The 18,088-nt window shown below is 36.6% G+C and overlaps 1 protein-coding gene across 4 annotated transcripts in view; it reads left to right on the top strand.

Moving 5' to 3' along the window:
- The window catches only part of Nrxn1 (neurexin 1), a 1,024,002-nt gene that overhangs the window by 437,784 nt on the left and 568,130 nt on the right, over positions 1-18,088 (top strand). For all 4 annotated transcript variants that reach the window (XM_013018013.1, XM_013018015.1, XM_013018014.1 and 1 more), the window contains 2 exons: positions 1,515-1,953; positions 11,979-12,362. In XM_013018013.1, coding sequence (XP_012873467.1) covers positions 1,515-1,953; positions 11,979-12,362 — 823 coding nt within the window. The remainder of the gene's footprint in view (positions 1-1,514; positions 1,954-11,978; positions 12,363-18,088) is intronic.

Genomic DNA, 18,088 nt, shown 5'->3' with positions numbered 1-18,088 from the left:
ATGAATAGTCAGCCAAGCACCAGTGGCTTACTCCTGTAATCCTAGCTACACAGGAGGCTGAGACCTGAGGATTGTGTTTCCAAGCCAGCACAAGCAGGAAAGTCCATGAGATTCTTATGTCTAATAAACTCCCCAAAACCTTGAACTGGAGCTGTGTGATAAAGCAACAACCTTGAACAAAAAAAGCTCAGAGACAGCACCCAAGCGCGGAGTTCAAGCCCTAGGACTGGCGCGTACACACAAACACACACTCGTGTGCACGTGTGCACTCACGTGCGCACATACATAGTATAATCAGTTGGATATAGATGGCTGATTTACCTTAAGTAAGCACTAGCAATATATTTTACATTGGTGTTTGTCCATTGTATTCATTTTTGTAGAGAGAGTTCATCTTTGTCCCATTATTGAATGCGATACAAATGAAGATGCATAGTATTGTAAGCCCTACATGAATTTACCTGAGGTGTTGTGCAGAATTATAAACTGTTCAGCCACATTCAGTAAAGTGTCTGAAAACATGAATATCCTGGAATATGAACATGATATTTACCTGGCATCTGCAAAAAGTAAAATGAAACATCAGGAATACAGATTAAACAGAATTGAAGTTTAAATAAAAGTGTCACATGTGTTAGCCCCATGTTATCTGAAACTATTCAAACAGGTATTAGTTCAGAGTGGGCAAGAGAGGGATTGTACATGTTTATTGTATTAGAGATATTTGGAAAAATGTTCAACATTTCAACAGCTGTATTTCCTAATTATTGTGCAAAATAAATATTCACAGTATATATACCGATGATAGAAGATAACCTACATTTTAAGGGACCTTCATATTTTAAATATATTTAATTTCAAATACTTTAGTAAGGGGATAACTGAATTACCTTATATTTACATTTAATTTTCAATGTATAGTAGCTAACTAATGAAATAAATTCAAGTGTTCACATACTAATTAAAATAAGCTCATGAAATATCTATGAATGCACACACACACATTTCATGTTTGGTGCCAGTACTAGGCATTGAACTCAGAGCCTCAGTTCTGTCTCTTAGCTTTTTGCTCAAGACTAGAACTCTACTACTTGAGCCACAGCTCCATTTCTGGCTTTGTGCTTGTTAACTGGCAATAAGATTGTCATAGACTTGCTGCCTAGGCTGGCTTCAAACTAAGATCCTTAGATTTCAGCCTTGTGAGTAGTTAGGACTATAAGCATGAGTCATGGGTGCTTGCCAACATACTTATTTTAATATCTAAATTAAATACAAACAGGTATTGATGGGAATGAATCCCCCATATTATTATGAGTCAAATTAAATTGAAATGGTTATTGTTCAATGGGTGGACAAACTGGATTCTATTTATTTGGGGGAAGCAACTTTACACAGTATAAAACTGGCTAGTATTTTGTACCTTTCTGTAAGTGGCTTACAAGTTACACAAGTTGGTCACAAGTTCCAGATATTGAAATGCTTTCTTGATTCACATTTCTATTCTCTGTCCACAGGTTGTATATAAAAATAATGATGTAAGACTGGAGTTATCTCGACTTGCCAAGCAAGGAGACCCTAAGATGAAGATCCATGGAGTGGTGGCATTTAAATGTGAAAATGTGGCCACATTAGACCCAATCACCTTTGAAACCCCAGAGTCCTTCATCTCTTTGCCTAAGTGGAATGCAAAGAAAACCGGCTCCATATCTTTTGATTTCCGTACAACAGAGCCCAATGGCCTCATCTTATTCAGCCATGGCAAGCCGAGACATCAAAAAGATGCCAAGCACCCACAGATGATAAAGGTTGACTTCTTCGCTATTGAGATGCTAGATGGACACCTCTACCTCCTCCTGGATATGGGGTCAGGTACAATCAAAATAAAAGCCTTGCAGAAGAAAGTGAATGATGGAGAATGGTATCACGTGGACTTCCAGAGAGATGGACGGTCAGGTAACTTAATATTTTTGTGTATGTGCTACTTATCTAGATGATTCCATCCAAACTACATTTCCTAAGAATTAAAACCAAGGCTTGTGAAAAGGTTTCTACATTTCTTTTCTAGAGCAAAGGAAATGATACATGTTTTTATTTGACATCATATGAAAATTGAAAGGAGTTAATTAATCACTATGGCTGAGAACCAAAACCCACATACTCAAATGATTTCAAGAATAGCAATTTATGTAGACATTTATTGGATAATCAAGTGCCAAATCTTGCAGAAAATTTTAGTCTCAACTTGTAAATGTCAAAATTCAGGGTTCCTGTGGTTGCAGCCTTCTGTTAGGTCATGTAAGGTCTGGGATGGGGCACCTAATCTGGTAAACATAAAATATGAAAACATTAAAATGATCCAAAGCAGTAAACCTTTAGTTTGGAACAGCATCAGGAGGGACACAAGGAGGTCTTTGGCACCACATTAGTCATAGTGTTGCGTTCAAAATTCCCAAAAGGTTTCTTTCAAAGACACTCAAAATTCCACCAATGGGCAATTACTGTTCTGGTTTCCTTTTTTTAATCTTTTTTTTATTGTGAAAATACCGTACAGAAGGGTTACAATTACATGGACAAGATAATGAGTACATTTCTTATCAAGCATTATAGCCTCCTCCTTTGTTCTGGTCTCCTTTTATTGAACTTTATTTCTCTCAGAAGGGAGGATGGAGAGAATGGTGTAAGGGTTGCAGAAAGGAAACTCCCATGCAGTTCAAGCAGGAGAGAGTTTGTTAGAAGGGAGCAGGAGAAAATAAACTGCAAGAGATGGAGGCACACAGTGCCAGGGAGCCAGTGGCTGGTGGAGAGAGATTACACAAGGGAGAGTGGAGGAGGGGTGTGGCTATTGCAGATGGGGAGGGAGGTGTCCTCAGAGGATGGGGAAATGACCTCAGAGCCTGGAGACCCTCCCATTACCCCCAGGCATGGCCAGTTGCCTGGGTTCCAGGTGCTGGGCAGGGACTTCTAGAGTACTGGGGTAGAGAATAAGGAAGGGGCCATTTCTCCTCGGTGGACCTAACAGGTGGCAAGAAAAATTTCCCTGAAGAAGTAACATTTACACTGAAATCTGGACGTTGCTTAGGGGGATTAGAGTTTGACTATTATAAACTTTGGAGAGAAAGAATCATCCAGGCAGAAAAATGACATTTGTGAGAATGTTGAGAGAAAAGACGGAGAAGGGAGAAAAGGAAGAGAGAGTAGGGTGAGAAAGAGAGAGACAGCCAGGCAGACAGAGATAGAAACAGAGACAGAGAAATTGAATCGGTTATGTAGAAAGCTATATATTTTTTTATTTTCTTTATTCCATATTCCATCTTCATTTATAAATGATATTTATAAGAAGATACTCTCTCCTCTCCATTTCCTTACACTCTCCTTTGTTCTATTACATTACCCTATTCTGAAGTTTTCAGAAATAGCAATGTACGTTTGGCCAAGATATTTTATATGGGCCTGAGTTTTTTATGTATGAAACAGTGGGAAAAGACCAAGCCCAAACCAAGCCCAGTGAAGGCGAATCAAGTCTTCGCACTGTGGATCCAATATTCTTACAGAATTCTCCGCTTGATTCTGATTCACCACATTGCTGGAACTATAGGCCAGACAGCAAATCCAATTATCTATGATTACTCTCCTGTCTCAGAAGGCCATGCTGAAGACCAGGGCTGAGCACTCCCTTCCACTCCCGCTGCTTCTGCTTCTGCTCCTTGCCACTAAGAACTGCTGGTCTCTGCAGTGTGGCTGCTTTCCATTTCCTCATGAACCTTTTACTCATGCATCTGCCCTTGGTACTGATCAAGAAAGTTGGATTTGCCTTTCAAGAGGTATCTTTTCATGTAAGAAAATACAAGGGAAGTGTGGGGACTGATAATGACACATAGAAGGTACGTCAGAAGTCTTCTCTGTAAACCCAAGATATTTCTGCAAATGCTATTTCTGATGCCTGTTGTCTGGAAATCTGATGTCCTACAACTGCTTTTCATAAAGGAGTTGAATTTTTCTTTGTGTTTCTGATTGAAGCTGAGAAGACACTGATGGGAATGTAGGAGGGATGATAGTATCTCCCTCCAACACTCATTCAGCCTCTCTGACAAAGCTGGTTGTTAATTTACTACTTAGAAACTCACAAAGGCAAGAATTTAGAAGTGAGTACACAGGCACTGCTGGTTCATGCCTGTATTCCTAGCTACTCAGGAGTCAGGAGGCTGAGATTTGAGGATTACAGTTCAAAGACAGGCTAGGCAGGAAAATTAGTGAAATGCCTATCTCCAATTAATCATAAATACATTAATTAATTAAATACACTGGAAGTAAAGTTGTGGCTCAAGGGCCTTAAGTAAAAAAATTAAGAGATAGCACCCAAGCCCTGAGTTCAAGCCCTAGTAGTGCCACCAGAAAGGAGAGAGGGAAAGAGAGAGAGAGAATGAGAGAGAGAGAATTGTCTATAGAGTAATCTATTGCTTTGAACTAGTAGTTTGAAATGTTATCATTGAATTTGGGATAGCTCTAGAATAGAATTTAGATAATTATTTTTAAGAAGAGAATATTTCACATCCTAATTTTCTAACAGTTTAAAATTTTTAAAAATTACTTGGACATCTTTTAGAGATTCATAAAAGCAAAATTACCAAGCTTAAGAGCAGTTACATTTATGATGTGTTGTCTAATGATATGAAAATAATACATATGATTATCAAATTGATAATAAATAAAAAATAGGAAAAAATAATAAAATGATACCTCTTTATGTAATAAAAATATTTGATGTTTTTAGATATTCCATTCCTGTCTTTTTGCTATATGAATTATAGGAAGGTTTTGTATCTATGTATATAGATCTCTATGTGGATATGTGTTTGTATATATGCATATATTCACACATACACATTATCATACATATATACACAAATACATAGAGAAAACAATTAGAATTTTTCCATGAAATCCTTTATTAGGAGAAAATGTTCATTGTCCCATTAATTATAAACTAAATATATTAATTCTCGTGAACTCTGGGGAAAAGAGAGGCTCTTTAATTCCTATTCTTGTATAATATTGCTTGGTTATAGCTATTTCCACTTGCAAGTTAGCTTTCTTTTACAACATGCTCCATTGAGGAATAATAACAGGGAAGATCAAGTGGGGCTGAGCCAACATAATTGACAATTTCACATCCTGCTCTAAATTGGCTAAAATGAACCAAAGGACAAGCATGAGTTTGTGGAACAGAGTGGATAACTTCAGTGCTTACAAGAATTAGATCTCCCATGCTTATAGCTTAGGTACAAAGAGCAAAACCCCCAGTTGTTACGTTCATGCCCAGAATGGGAGAGGTCCATCCTCTGTCAGTTTGGAAGGTCTTCCACAATACCACATTGCTAGTTTCCCACTCTGATGTTACCAATCCCAACCCTAAAGATCTTCCCAAGTATTTTGTGAAAGGACAAATTGTGCGACAATTAAGATGAGGTTAATGACTCTTTTCTTGGCACAGGAATATAGTTTAAATTTGTGTTAAGCTCTTTGGTTCAGTCAAGGTTATCCTTTCAAGTGCTTTTATAGTAACATGCCAGTCATATTTTTTCTTCCTTTTGCAAACTATGATTACACATTGAAATCTGAGAGAAAACTCATTATTCTTGTCAAGTCCTGCTTGTGGCCAGCAGAGTATGTCAGATTGTGTCAGCGGTTATTCATGGGAAAGCCTGCATTTAACATCTAAGAAGCCATTGAGATTTGAATTGAAGTCATAGAGTTCCAGTTTAAGAACTAAAAATTATAGTGGGGAAGGCAGCAGGCTCTCTCCAGAGCACATAATTAGAGGTTTGTAGTAATCACTCCTGGATATGAACAGCATTTTCTAGCTATCTATTACCAGCCCTGATTTTTGTGTGTATTGCTGGTGAATCGCCACACTTAGACATTTCTACTTGAAGAACTACACGACCATTCCTTCTGCTCAGGTTTTTACTTGCCCTATGACTGCAAAGGTTCTTCCCATGACTCTGCCCACTAGACAGTTGCATGCATTGAAATCATTTTAAGTCCAATTTATAAATACATTTTTGTGGGTCTATGCCATAGTATACTGAAATACCTTGTCAATAATCTATTATTTGACCAATGATCATAGATAGAGGTCAAAGTTTCATTACAATTTTTTTGTCGGTTGTGGGACTTGAACTCTTGGGCTGGGTACTGTCTCTAAACTCTTCAGCTCAAGGCTAGCGCTCTGCCACTTGAGCAACAGTGCCACTTCCCATTTTCTTGTGGTTTATTGGCAATAGGAGTCTCAAGGACTTTCCTGCCTGGGTTGCTTTGAACCACAATTCTTAGTAGCAAGGATTACAGATGTGAGCCACCGGCGCCTGGCTTCATTACATTTTTACATTAAATTTTATTAAATCAGTGTCTATATTTCTTTATTCCTGTTGTGTTAAATGAGAAAAGTCATTGATTTTCTTCACTCAGGAAATTTATTTTGGTATATTTATTTTGAGTTGTAGGTTTATATTTTTGTAGTAAAAATTTTTGTAGTAAAAATTCAGGATACTTGTTTAATTTGGTGTTAAATAAACCTTTTTTAAATCCAAGTATATCTAAGTAACATTTGTTTCCTGAGAGCTATGACTTTGGAAGGTAAGATTCACAGCAGAGGCATCAAGGTCCATAGGCTTGAGAGACTCAAGTGAATTAACATTTGTAAAGAAAAGAAAGTTTCTGAGGCATCCCTTGGCAAAAGCCAGCTACTGCTGCAGATACTTGACTGCTTCTTTCTCTCTACCGGGAAGATGACAGGATATCCTCCCTGAAAGGCTAATGTGACTATTTATATCCCTCAGGAACTTATTCAGATGTGTTATCCTCAAACATACTTAAGATTTTGCTCCCATTGTAAATCTTATTGTAGTGGACAAAAAATTAGACTATCTGTTTACCTATGTGTTGATTGAATCCTCTATCGATATCTATCTTCTCTGTAATTCCTGAAAAAAAATCCTGTTTGTATTTCTAGGCATCACTGTATTCAAAATATATTTTCCCCTAGGTCATATTTGCTTAATTACTTATCTTCTGATAAACATTTAACTCTTACTTTTTAAAACATGATTTTAAATTAATAGGATTTATTTGTGTACATTAGTCAAATTCTTTAGATTCTGAGAACTGAAGTCTGTGTTAATTGGAATTTTAATTTTTAAAGTTAATGACAGTTTAATTAACCAGTATTTTGATTTACAATCTTATCTCCAATTTATGAGCTACCTGTCCCCTTTCTGTGGCCAATAGATGACAAACTTGAAGATTTCTATTATAAGATTTATTTTTATGCATTGATTTAATTCTTTGAACCAAATAAGTAGGATAGAAGAAGTAAGATGATATTTTTGTATGCTGTCAAATGGTTTAGAAACCTAGTATATAACATTATTTTTATTTGTTTGTGAAGACAAATAAAATTAGAAAATAAAACAGGCTTTTATGGTTTTTTTTTAATTTTTCACCAGTTGTGGGGTTTGAACTCAGAGCCTGGCACTGTCCCTGAGCTTTTGTGCCCAAGGCTTAGCTGAGTCAAAGCTCCACTTTCAAATTGTTTTGGCTGTTATCTTCAGATAATAGTCTGCAGACTTTTCTGCCTCAGCTGGTTTTGAACCATGACCTTCAGATCTCCATCTCCTGGGTAGCTAGAATTATAGGTGTCCCTGGCTTTATATGCAATTTTCCTATTTGGATTTATTGATAGAAAGGGGATTGACAACTTTCTAATTGTAGAAACCAATTTCTTTGTTGTGAGAATTGTAGCCAAATTATGACTATATAAAACTGGCATTTAACTTAAAAATTATAAATAGCAATGGTTTCTTTTTTTTAGAATTGAGATTTAGTAATCATCTTGTTGATTCCTTTGTTTTGCATTGAAGCCACAGTTAGTACAAATAACCTATTATTAGGCTAAACTTACTGGCTAGTTAGCTAAAGTTCTTCTCACCATGAAATGTATTTCCCATCACAGCACATGATTTCCTACTCCTCAAATCCTGGTGATTTAAGCTTTGGTAGACTTTAACACTGTAAGCAAAATTCCTTTATGTTTCTCCTTTAAGTTTCTTCTCACCATGTTTTATTTTCTTATCATGTAAACTAGTCTTATATTTGTGTAATAACCAAGAAAAATTTAACAGAAAAATAAAAAAGCTAGAAAGTAATTAATGCCCTAGCAAGTTGTAAAACTGATTTCTACTTTTCTAACTAAATGCTCTTTCATCAGGTTTTCTCCTATTTATGTACAACTTTACATGAAAGGTGAATTTATTATTTAAGCTTTTTTAAATATTCTATATGAATATTATCTTGTCTACTTAACTACTGCTGTGTCTTTGGTGTATGCAAAATGTGTTCAATTATTAAGGTGATATGATATGATTTCTAAGACACTGAAATTATAAAATATTTATTTGTGTCCTTTTTTAGCTACAATGATAATCCTTTAAAGAGTATAATAAAGCTGGGCTTGGTGTGTTACACTTGTAATCCTAGCTATATCAGAGATAGAGATTCAGAGGATCATGCAACACCAGCCTAGTTTAAAGTTAGTGACCCGATCTCATCCAAAAAGCTACACCCAGTTATATGTACTTTTCATTCTAGCTAGATAGAACGTATAAATAGGAAGACCATAGTTCAGGTTTTTTTAAGCAAAAATGTGAGACCCTATTTTTAAAATAACAAAAGAAAAAGCTTAGGTTTTGGCTCAAGTCGTGGAATGCCTGCCTCACAAGCAATTGGCCCTAAATGCCAACTCCAGGATTGAGGAAAAAAAAAGTTTTTTAAGGTAAAATAAAAATAACTTGGCAGGATACATTGGAAGATTAACATTTGAAGCACAAAGCATTGACTTCAATAAATCCCCTTATATTACAACCATTCACAAATTTAAATAGCTGAAATAGGCCAATAGTTGTATAAATGATTAAGTTACTAGAAAATTAAAACTTAATTATAGTGAAATGGGTAAGAATACATGAAAGAATTCAGCTATTTTAAAGAGAACATATCAATAGTTGTGTTTTCTAGGAAAAGAGAAAAAGAGATAAACCAATGATATTTTCAAGCTTTGGTTTTCTCCTACAATGTTTATTCATTTTGGCCACTGGGTGGGGGCTGGAGGTGGGGGCAGGATCCATTGATATATACATCTTTTTATTTTTATTTTTTAATTGTGAAAATACCATACCAAGGGGTTACAATTACATGAGCAAGGTAATGAATACATTTCTTATCAAGCATTGTTGCCTCCTCCTATGTTTCCTCTTCCCATTCCTTCCCATCTCTTGTTTTTCCCCTACCATCTCTGCCCTCCCATCTCCAGGACTACACTCCACCCCTTCTCCCCCTGCCAAAGTTGTAAGGTTCATTTGTCAACATAATGTCTTGTACATCTCATTTTTGCATTGGTTCCCCTTTTTCCCTATTTAAACAATTTGTTTTTTCCCTTCCCCTCCACAAATTATACCAACATCAAATACAGTGAAAACGGGGGTTATACCATGGGGGAAAGGACATACAAAGCAACAAAAAAATCATCTTATAAATATGTTAGAAACAATAGCAAGAAAGAAAAATCATTTGAGTCCTACTACTACATTGTCTTTAATTATCAATAAACAAAGTTTAAATTTTCATTTAATATGCTCATTGTACTACTACCTAAAGCTCAACTGTAATGAAATTAGCACTTGAGAACCTTAAATATTTAAATTTCACTAGGCCCTTATCTATGTGATAAATTGTTTTTAGCCAATGCACATTCTATGAGGATTCTTTTCCTTAGATGAATATGTTTTTTGACTTACATCCATAGTATAATCATGAATGAGATTCTTGACTCAAATTCATTATCCGAAGTATGTGCACATGCTTAGACTTTAAAATCCAGATTCCTATTTGAGTTTAACTTAACAGAATCAGAATGAATAGTTAGTTCAAACAATTTGGCTGTCTAAATCTTCAAAGTATACATGCAGTTGTTTCCATTCTTTACTTTTTGTTTTCCCTCTTTTGACAAACAAGAAATTAGAGACATAACTGTGTGTGTGTGTGTGTGTGTGTGTGTGTGTGTGTGTGTTGGCAAAGCATACAGAGAAATGTGCACCTCACTTTGTAGGCATTTGTTTGTTAAATAATCTTTCTCCTTTTGTCCTTAAGATACATTCTTTATCATCCAGTTATAATGTAACACTAGCTGCTATAGCAGATAGGGACCACCCATTAATTCACTTCTTGGATATTTTGGACAATGATGTGAATGGAATAATTCTTTAGAAGTGCATATAATGACCATTCTATTACAAAAAGATGGAAGAGTCATCTTTCTCTCTCAATTGTATGCATTTCATTTGCCCAAATTGCATTCCTTATATTGTTCTAACTAGGATTTTATGAAACCTATATGTTTCTAAATGAGAGATTTCTTCTAGACACCTGAACAAATGTGAATAGTAGAAATGAATATTTTGTCCTTTTCTGTTTTTACTGCTTCCTTCAGAATTCCCTACTATACTCCCCTCCTTCATTGACCAAAATAGCAATTCCTTTGAGTGTCTCTCCCCTGGGAGTCTTTTCCATTTCTTTCTGTTGAAAGTCTAGAGAGACAAATATCCTCTTAATGACTTGGCTGCCCTGGCAGTCTCTGTCAGTGGCTTTCATGCCCTTCTCCCTCAAAAAGACAGATTATATTATGTAGCAAAGCTCACGGAGAGCCCTTCTACTGTGATTTGGAATGTTCTGGGGCAGAATTTAAGCCCAGCAGCTTATCTTTAGTTACATACTTGCCTTTGGGGGTGGGGGGGGCAGGCCTTAAGTATCTTAAGATATAACTTAGTATCTTTCTACTTCTACCTATTGCTCTGTACCCCCACCTCCACCTACTCCACCTACAGAAGTCTACTCCCTAAGTCCTGAATAACCAACTCCTGTCTACTCCTAAGTACCTGAGGCCTTATGTTTACACCCAACCTTGTCCCCCAACCTTTCTCTCCAGATAGAATATTGGAATGTTTTTTGCAATCTAACAACGTATATGAAAGTTTTCAGTCTAACGGCATGAATGAAAGTTTTTTTAAATCAGGAATGTGCTGTCAGTCTTTCATATTTTAATGGATTTCATAAGTTTCTGTAACTCTCAAATATCCCCCCATGCAGATGACTACCCATTCATTTCATACATAGGTTCTATGTCCGTCTACTCTAATAAACCAATAGCTTTTATTCTCCCCAACACTGGAAGTATAGAAAAGAAAGCCTTAGTAATTTAGATAGGTAATTTGGTTTGAATAGAAACAATCAAGTGATTTTACATAATTCTTTCATTGAAATGTTATAGTAAACATTATGCAATACTTATAATGATCCAAATAAAATTAACTTAAATTGTATTTTGTTGAACATGCAGAGCAGCCTGCTGTACAGGTCAAATAATTAGCCCTGGGTTATAGATAAGGCAACTCTAACCACAGTCAGTAGCTGGATCAGCTAGGAATGAGGAAGCTGGACTTCCACCTCTATCAAACTATTGTGCCAGGGAAACTACTCAAGTCAATTTCAACTGGGGACAAACAATCTTCCCTTGTAGCTACATACTTGCTTTCAAAGTAAACACTAAACCAAAGAATCAGACTTTATTCCAGAGACTACCAACTTCTTTAATTTATGTCTATATGTAATTAAGCCAGAGCTCTTTAGAGGCAACCCAACTAGTATTTAACCCTATCTGTTTGGGTTTCTATCAGTGTTAAATTGGACCATTTTAGTGACTCGATAGCTCCAAACATTGGGGATAGTAGAAATAATAATATAATAATATATAATATAATAATATCTTTGCGCAAAGATTTTACCCTTCAGCAGATAAGAGAGAAAAAGTAACAAGTAGACCATGTTATGTTTCTTTACATTTCCCATGTTCTCTTGTCATTAAACAGGTACCATTTCTGTCAACACACTGCGGACACCCTACACGGCTCCTGGAGAGAGTGAGATTCTGGATCTGGACGATGAGCTGTACCTGGGGGGCTTGCCAGAAAATAAGGCTGGCCTGGTCTTCCCCACCGAGGTGTGGACTGCCTTGCTCAACTATGGCTATGTAGGCTGTATCCGGGATCTCTTCATTGATGGCCAGAGCAAAGATATCCGGCAAATGGCTGAAGTTCAAAGTACTGCTGGAGTGAAACCTTCCTGTTCACGGGAGACAGCAAAACCGTGCCTTAGCAATCCTTGCAAGAATAATGGCATGTGCAGGGATGGGTGGAACAGATATGTCTGTGATTGCTCCGGAACTGGCTTTCTTGGCAGATCTTGTGAAAGAGGTAGGAATTCAAACAATCTAGAAGCCACATTCCCTAGAAGGGCATAATCAATGTTGAGGTTGAACCTGAACTGACCGTTAAAACAACATAAGCTCTAGGGAAATAAAGTCTGGAGGCTGAACCCCCAGACTTTGTACAGATTATGAATGAGATTTTAGTAGTTTCAAAGGACCTTATTCTGGGAAGACTCATCTCTGAGTATGTAGGGATGGAGATGTGGTCTTCTGAAACCTACAGCTCATGGTCCTAAGATGCACAATGGACAATGACCTTTGTCTCTTTTGCCTGGTTTTTGACTTCAGGACACTAGACAGTAATGAGACAGACATGAATGAGACATATATGACAACTCCAATGTTAATATCTCTGCTGTGAAATTGTCTGTGAGACAAATGAAGATGTAAATTGCAAACTTGTGACACTACTGGGTGAGACGAGCCAGCCTGCTCATTTCACTGGGCTGCCAGTTGCCCACTTCTATAAACCTAGCTTCTCCGGAAGCTTAGATCTGAGGATCACAGTTCAAAGCCAATATAGTACAGGCAGGAAAGTCTGTACGATTCTTTATCTATAATTAACCATCAACAAAACAAAACAAAAAGCAAACAACAAAAAAAAACACCCAGAAGTAGAGCTGGGGCTCAGGTGGTAGCACCTGAGTCCTCACAGCACTAGCTTTGAGTACAAAAGCTCAGGAACAGTGCCCAGGCCCTAAATTCAATCCCTAAGACTGGCACAAGGAAGAGGAGGAGAAAGGAGGAGGAGAATAGTTGTCTCTGAGATGTAAACCAAGTGAAATCATCTAAGTTACACCAACACTTTCATAACTGTATCCTGATTTCAGAAGCACTCACGTTTTTGTTTAAGACCTTAAAGGATCCCAAAGCATTCCTTTACCTATTTTCTTTAAAGGCTTTGCTGAGTCTGTTAAAAGTCCGAAGAGGTCCCTCTCTCTCCTTGTCTAAATTGTCAACAAAGCTTTATATTTTTCCTTTCTCTTAAAAGCAGAGGAATAAGGGTTAAAGGAGGACATAAGACTTCCAACTGGTCTGTAGGCCAGGCTAACAGAAGAAATAACAGAACAAATAGTTCCAAGTGTGTCCTTCCATCGACCCAGTGTTGCAGATAAATGCCACAGCCACTACGCCCATTGTCACTTATTTTCTATAATGGAGCTGAAAATCAATATGAAAAAATATTGACAAGCTGTTCCATTGTCCTCTCATGGTACAGGTCACATTGCTCTCTTAGATATTTAGCCTAAATGATACCTGGCATCTTTTCATAAAGCCACGAACATTTAGTTATTAGTTTGTCTTCGTTCCTGAAATAGTTCAATATACTTAGCCTAAAATGTCACAGGGAAAAGGTAGTCATTTTGTAGACTCAAAAAATTGAAATGTATTTTTGGGTATTTATCTCAATAGAAAATGCATTGAATTATCAACAATAAAAATAGTAGCTAATAAAGATACTAAGAATATAAAAATAGCTTAAATTGCCTACAGAAGTGCTATCTCTGTTCTCTATTAGGTAGCTAGTCAGGCTAAGAGATGGATTGGTATTTTATCATTGAGACAGGACCATTCTCTTTCTGATAGTACTGAATTGTCATTCAATCTTCTTCACTGTTCCTATAGAGTATGGATTGTATAAGTATGTTCTTCCCGAGTTTCTACTTTGCATTTTTTCCTTACTAATGTATTTGTTTAGTTTGGTTTTGGAAAACTGCCAAGAGAGGGAGGAAAGTGACCAAGCTCACATAGTTTAATACAGTTAGGCATACTACAAGATTAGCAGGCCTGAGTGATTTAAAATTTAATTTTAATTTCACATACTCTGAATGCTGCCAGTTATCTTGATGCTGCCTGGTTAAGTGGAGCTGGGAAAGCGTGTAAAACATATGCATGGTGTACCACCTTGTGGCAATGTTCTGTTACTACATATGTTCAAAAATAAAAATAGAAAATTTAGAGCCTTCTCTGCCAAAATGAAGGAAAGGAGTATTTTTATATATGGCAATAATTAGAAGGGGAGGTGACAAGCCCATGCAGATTTGCAAATGAAAATTTAATAGCAAACTGCATTACTGGGAATTAGCATGCATCTTTCTCTCATGGATGGCTGGAAATTTCCACAGATTTCTTTGTCTCTATAGTCTAATATGGACATTTTTGTGTAATTTTTGTACCAAGACCACATCCATGTATTATGAGAAGTCTTTGCTTTTCAGAATTAATGTTCTTACATGTGTTTCAGTGCCTCCTGAGGACAAGGGAGATGTGTGATGTCTGACACACTCAGAACTCCAAACATGGCATGCGTCCAGTTCCCAGCTTTGCTCTAGTTCAGCAAACACAAGATCATGCCTGATCCTCTGAGTTTCTGACTCAAAAGAAGATGCTTTGTCTGTTTCTTTTCCATTCTCATCAGATAAAGCTGTTGGTTTCTAAAGAGTCAATCAACAACTCTTTTAAAAAACTGAAAGCAGGACTTACTTATAAATTATCTTTTTATTATTATTGAGCAATGATAGATAATTTATGGCATAATTATTCAACTCTGCTCAAGTGTGCTGCAGGTAGAGGATGATGTTGCAATGTTAGGAATTTTTTATCCTGTGCTAAGAAAACAAGGGATTGACAAGAAGAGAAAACACTGGCTCACTTTGGCAAAAATAATATTTTGGTCCAAATATATTGGTCCTATAAGAAAGAATAAGACAGAAATTATTTTAATAGAAATAAGTTAACTGTAGTCCCTCCTGCTTTCTTTTTGATACAACAGAATGTTTATGCACTTGATGACATAGAAATGACTCTCAGGAATGTATACGGAAAGAGCTTTGGTATAATCAGAGGTCTACTTTATACTTGTTTGTTAAAATTCTAGCAGATGGAGGGACAGATGTCAGAGCAATATAATTTGGCTCCCTGTCTGATTTTCATCGTTGATCACAATATGCGACTGCCTTTTGGCAAAACTGAGCACAGGTGTACACTTTAGACTGCAACCAGGAATAATACAGAAAAGCAAATTTATCAAACTTAATGACAAGGGAGAAGGAGATATAGAAGGCAAAGTTGAAACTGTGTTTCTTCCCCACAGGGAAGTACCTTGCTGGAATTAGCCTCCTAGAGGAATCTTTGTGTGTTCTAAATGATAAAATAATTTCACTGATGCTAACGGATGCTGAGGAGCTGCACAACCTTCAAATGTCAGAATGTTGTCTAACATTTATTTAGCAACTCGAGGCTACAACCTTGCGCATTTTCCATTACTTGTCTAATTAAACATAAACTCTAATTATGAGGAATCATTTAGGCTTTTAGTTGTCATTTATCAACAAGTTATTTTCACATTGAGAATTGTTTAAAATGGCAATCAGGAGCACTCAAATTTTATTACTTTACCATGTGATTTCACTCCTGCAGCTTGTTGGAGAATGGTAAAGGCCAAGGATATCGATTCTTTCTCAATGCAGAATTGCATTTCATGTGATATTTATGACTGATTGCTAGCTATCTTTGTTCCTAAAAAGACATACTCTTGCTCAGTTTTCAAATTAAGCTGCTTTTCATGGGATATAAGTCATTTCAACATTGTTCTCATTGGAAAAACTTACCTAACTGGAATAATCTGATATGATATTTTTAGGTAGACTCTATTTTATTTTCTCAGCAGTTAATACCTACTCATGCAGTCTATATTTTCATAGAGATATTCCCTAGTTTGCCTTTTACTGCCCAGTATGGCCTTTCAAATAAACATGAAGAAGCTGGGAGAGGTGGCTCATGCCTATAATCCTAGCTACTCAGGAGGCTGAGATTTTAGGATTGTAGCTGGAAGCCAGCCCAGGCAGGAAAGTTTGTGAGATTCTTATCTCCAGTTAGCCACCAAGAAACTGGAAGTGGCTCTGTGACCCAAGTGGTAGAGCACTAGCCTTTGAACATAAAGTGGTTTAGGAACAAGTCCTGAGTTCAAGCCCCAAAACCAACAAAGAAAACTAAAATAAAATATGCATGAAAAATTTGTCCTTTGTTATATATTGCCAGGTTTTGATTCCACTAATAACATATTGACTAAATATTTATTTTTTCTGATGAGAATTTATGTAAGCTTTGTTTCCAAAATCAAATACATTTTTTTTCATGTATACTCAGTATCAAATGCAGCAGTTGGCTCAAGAAAGTTAGATTTTCCAGAGACTTTTGTTCACTTTTGTGCATTCTCTGCAGATAGACCAAGGATTAGGATAAGGATGCTTCTCAAAGTTTTTGCATCCTGCAGGAAGATACAAATAATATCATTAAAACAAATTATAAGTAATACTTTCAAAAAGTGAAATGGTAAATAAACATAAATTAACTGAATGAGGATGTAGGCCTTTCTAGAGTAACATTTGGCCAGAAACCTGATTACTGAAAAAGCCAGCCATGTAAAGATTTGAGTGACACCTTTCCAGAACCTAACCAACTACTTCAATGATAGATGAAGCTGGCCTGGCATGAGCAGGCTAAATACACTGCATCCAGAAAAACTGGCTGAGGCCAGTTGATACAGATCCTTATACATTTAAACAAATAATCAAAAAACACAAATGAAAGCAGAATCTGTGATATTTTGTTCCTTCAGGTGAAGATTAGAATTTGAGCCATATTCGAATAAGGCAGAGAATAAGAGAAATCATTGTCTCTGACCTGTGGGATTGTACCCACTGAGAAGGGGAGCACTTGAGAAGGAGTCTGTTTTGAGTTCGTTTGTCTTGAGAAACAGTGAATTCTGATATTATTGTTGTACAGCTGATATGTTAAATAGACAATGGGTAGAGAAGTCCAGGCACATAACACTAGAGGAAATGAGCATGGAATTCTCTTAAGGTCAGAAATGGAGAGAGAGAGAGAGCGAGAGAGAGAGCGAGAGAGAGAGAGAGAGAGAGAGAGAGAGCGCAAAGGAAGGAGACCGGCGGGAACATAGTAGTGCTCAGGCTCTGGATGGACATTCAACCCTGTAATGATAACAAATTGTGACTAAAATCTCTTAGGAGCAGCTCATGACCTCCTGGCTTTCTAACAGATAAACTGGCAAAACCACAACTCCAGAATATAGTCTTAATAAGGAGCACGGTTGCATCAGTGAAGTTAATTGCTATGCTATGTAAACAGCCAAGATAATGAGAATTTCCTGATTTATTTTAATTCCAGGTAGTTTTTTTTTCTTTTATTAAATGGCATTTGAATAATCAGAACCAATAAGAAAGCAAAATAACTCATAACTTGCTTTTGCAGCATTCTTCTACCATATGGTGTTTAACACTCAGGGAGCTGACTAGTTCTCAAAGCAATTTGTCATCAAGTTTTACTGTTCAATTCTTTATGTGTTCATACAGTGTCCACAGCTTCCCTATGAATACTATCAACCTTAGTGAGACAACATGCCACACAAGCCACTTAGTCCCTCCCTTCCCTACCCAGGCTCAGTATAATGAAGATATGTAGTTATTGATGCTTTTGTGATCATTTAATACATTTCGGACACCAGGGTTGTGTTTAGAGGTAAAGTTTTAAGTCTATTCTTTACCAGTAAGTGTACCTTAAAGTGATCTTTAAAAAAAGAAAGAAAGAAAATTACCCTTTTGCATAGTGGCACAGAAGGGTATTTTATTACTAGCTAACTGCACTATCAACTTTTCTCATTTTAGACATCACCTTTGGTAGGATTGGTCT

The sequence above is a fragment of the Dipodomys ordii genome, unplaced genomic scaffold, assembly GCF_000151885.1.
Source record: "Dipodomys ordii isolate 6190 unplaced genomic scaffold, Dord_2.0 Scaffold37, whole genome shotgun sequence".
Taxonomy (NCBI): domain Eukaryota; kingdom Metazoa; phylum Chordata; class Mammalia; order Rodentia; family Heteromyidae; genus Dipodomys; species Dipodomys ordii.
The sequence above is the reverse complement of the archived record's forward strand: the minus strand, read 5'-3'. Positions and strand labels throughout refer to the sequence as shown.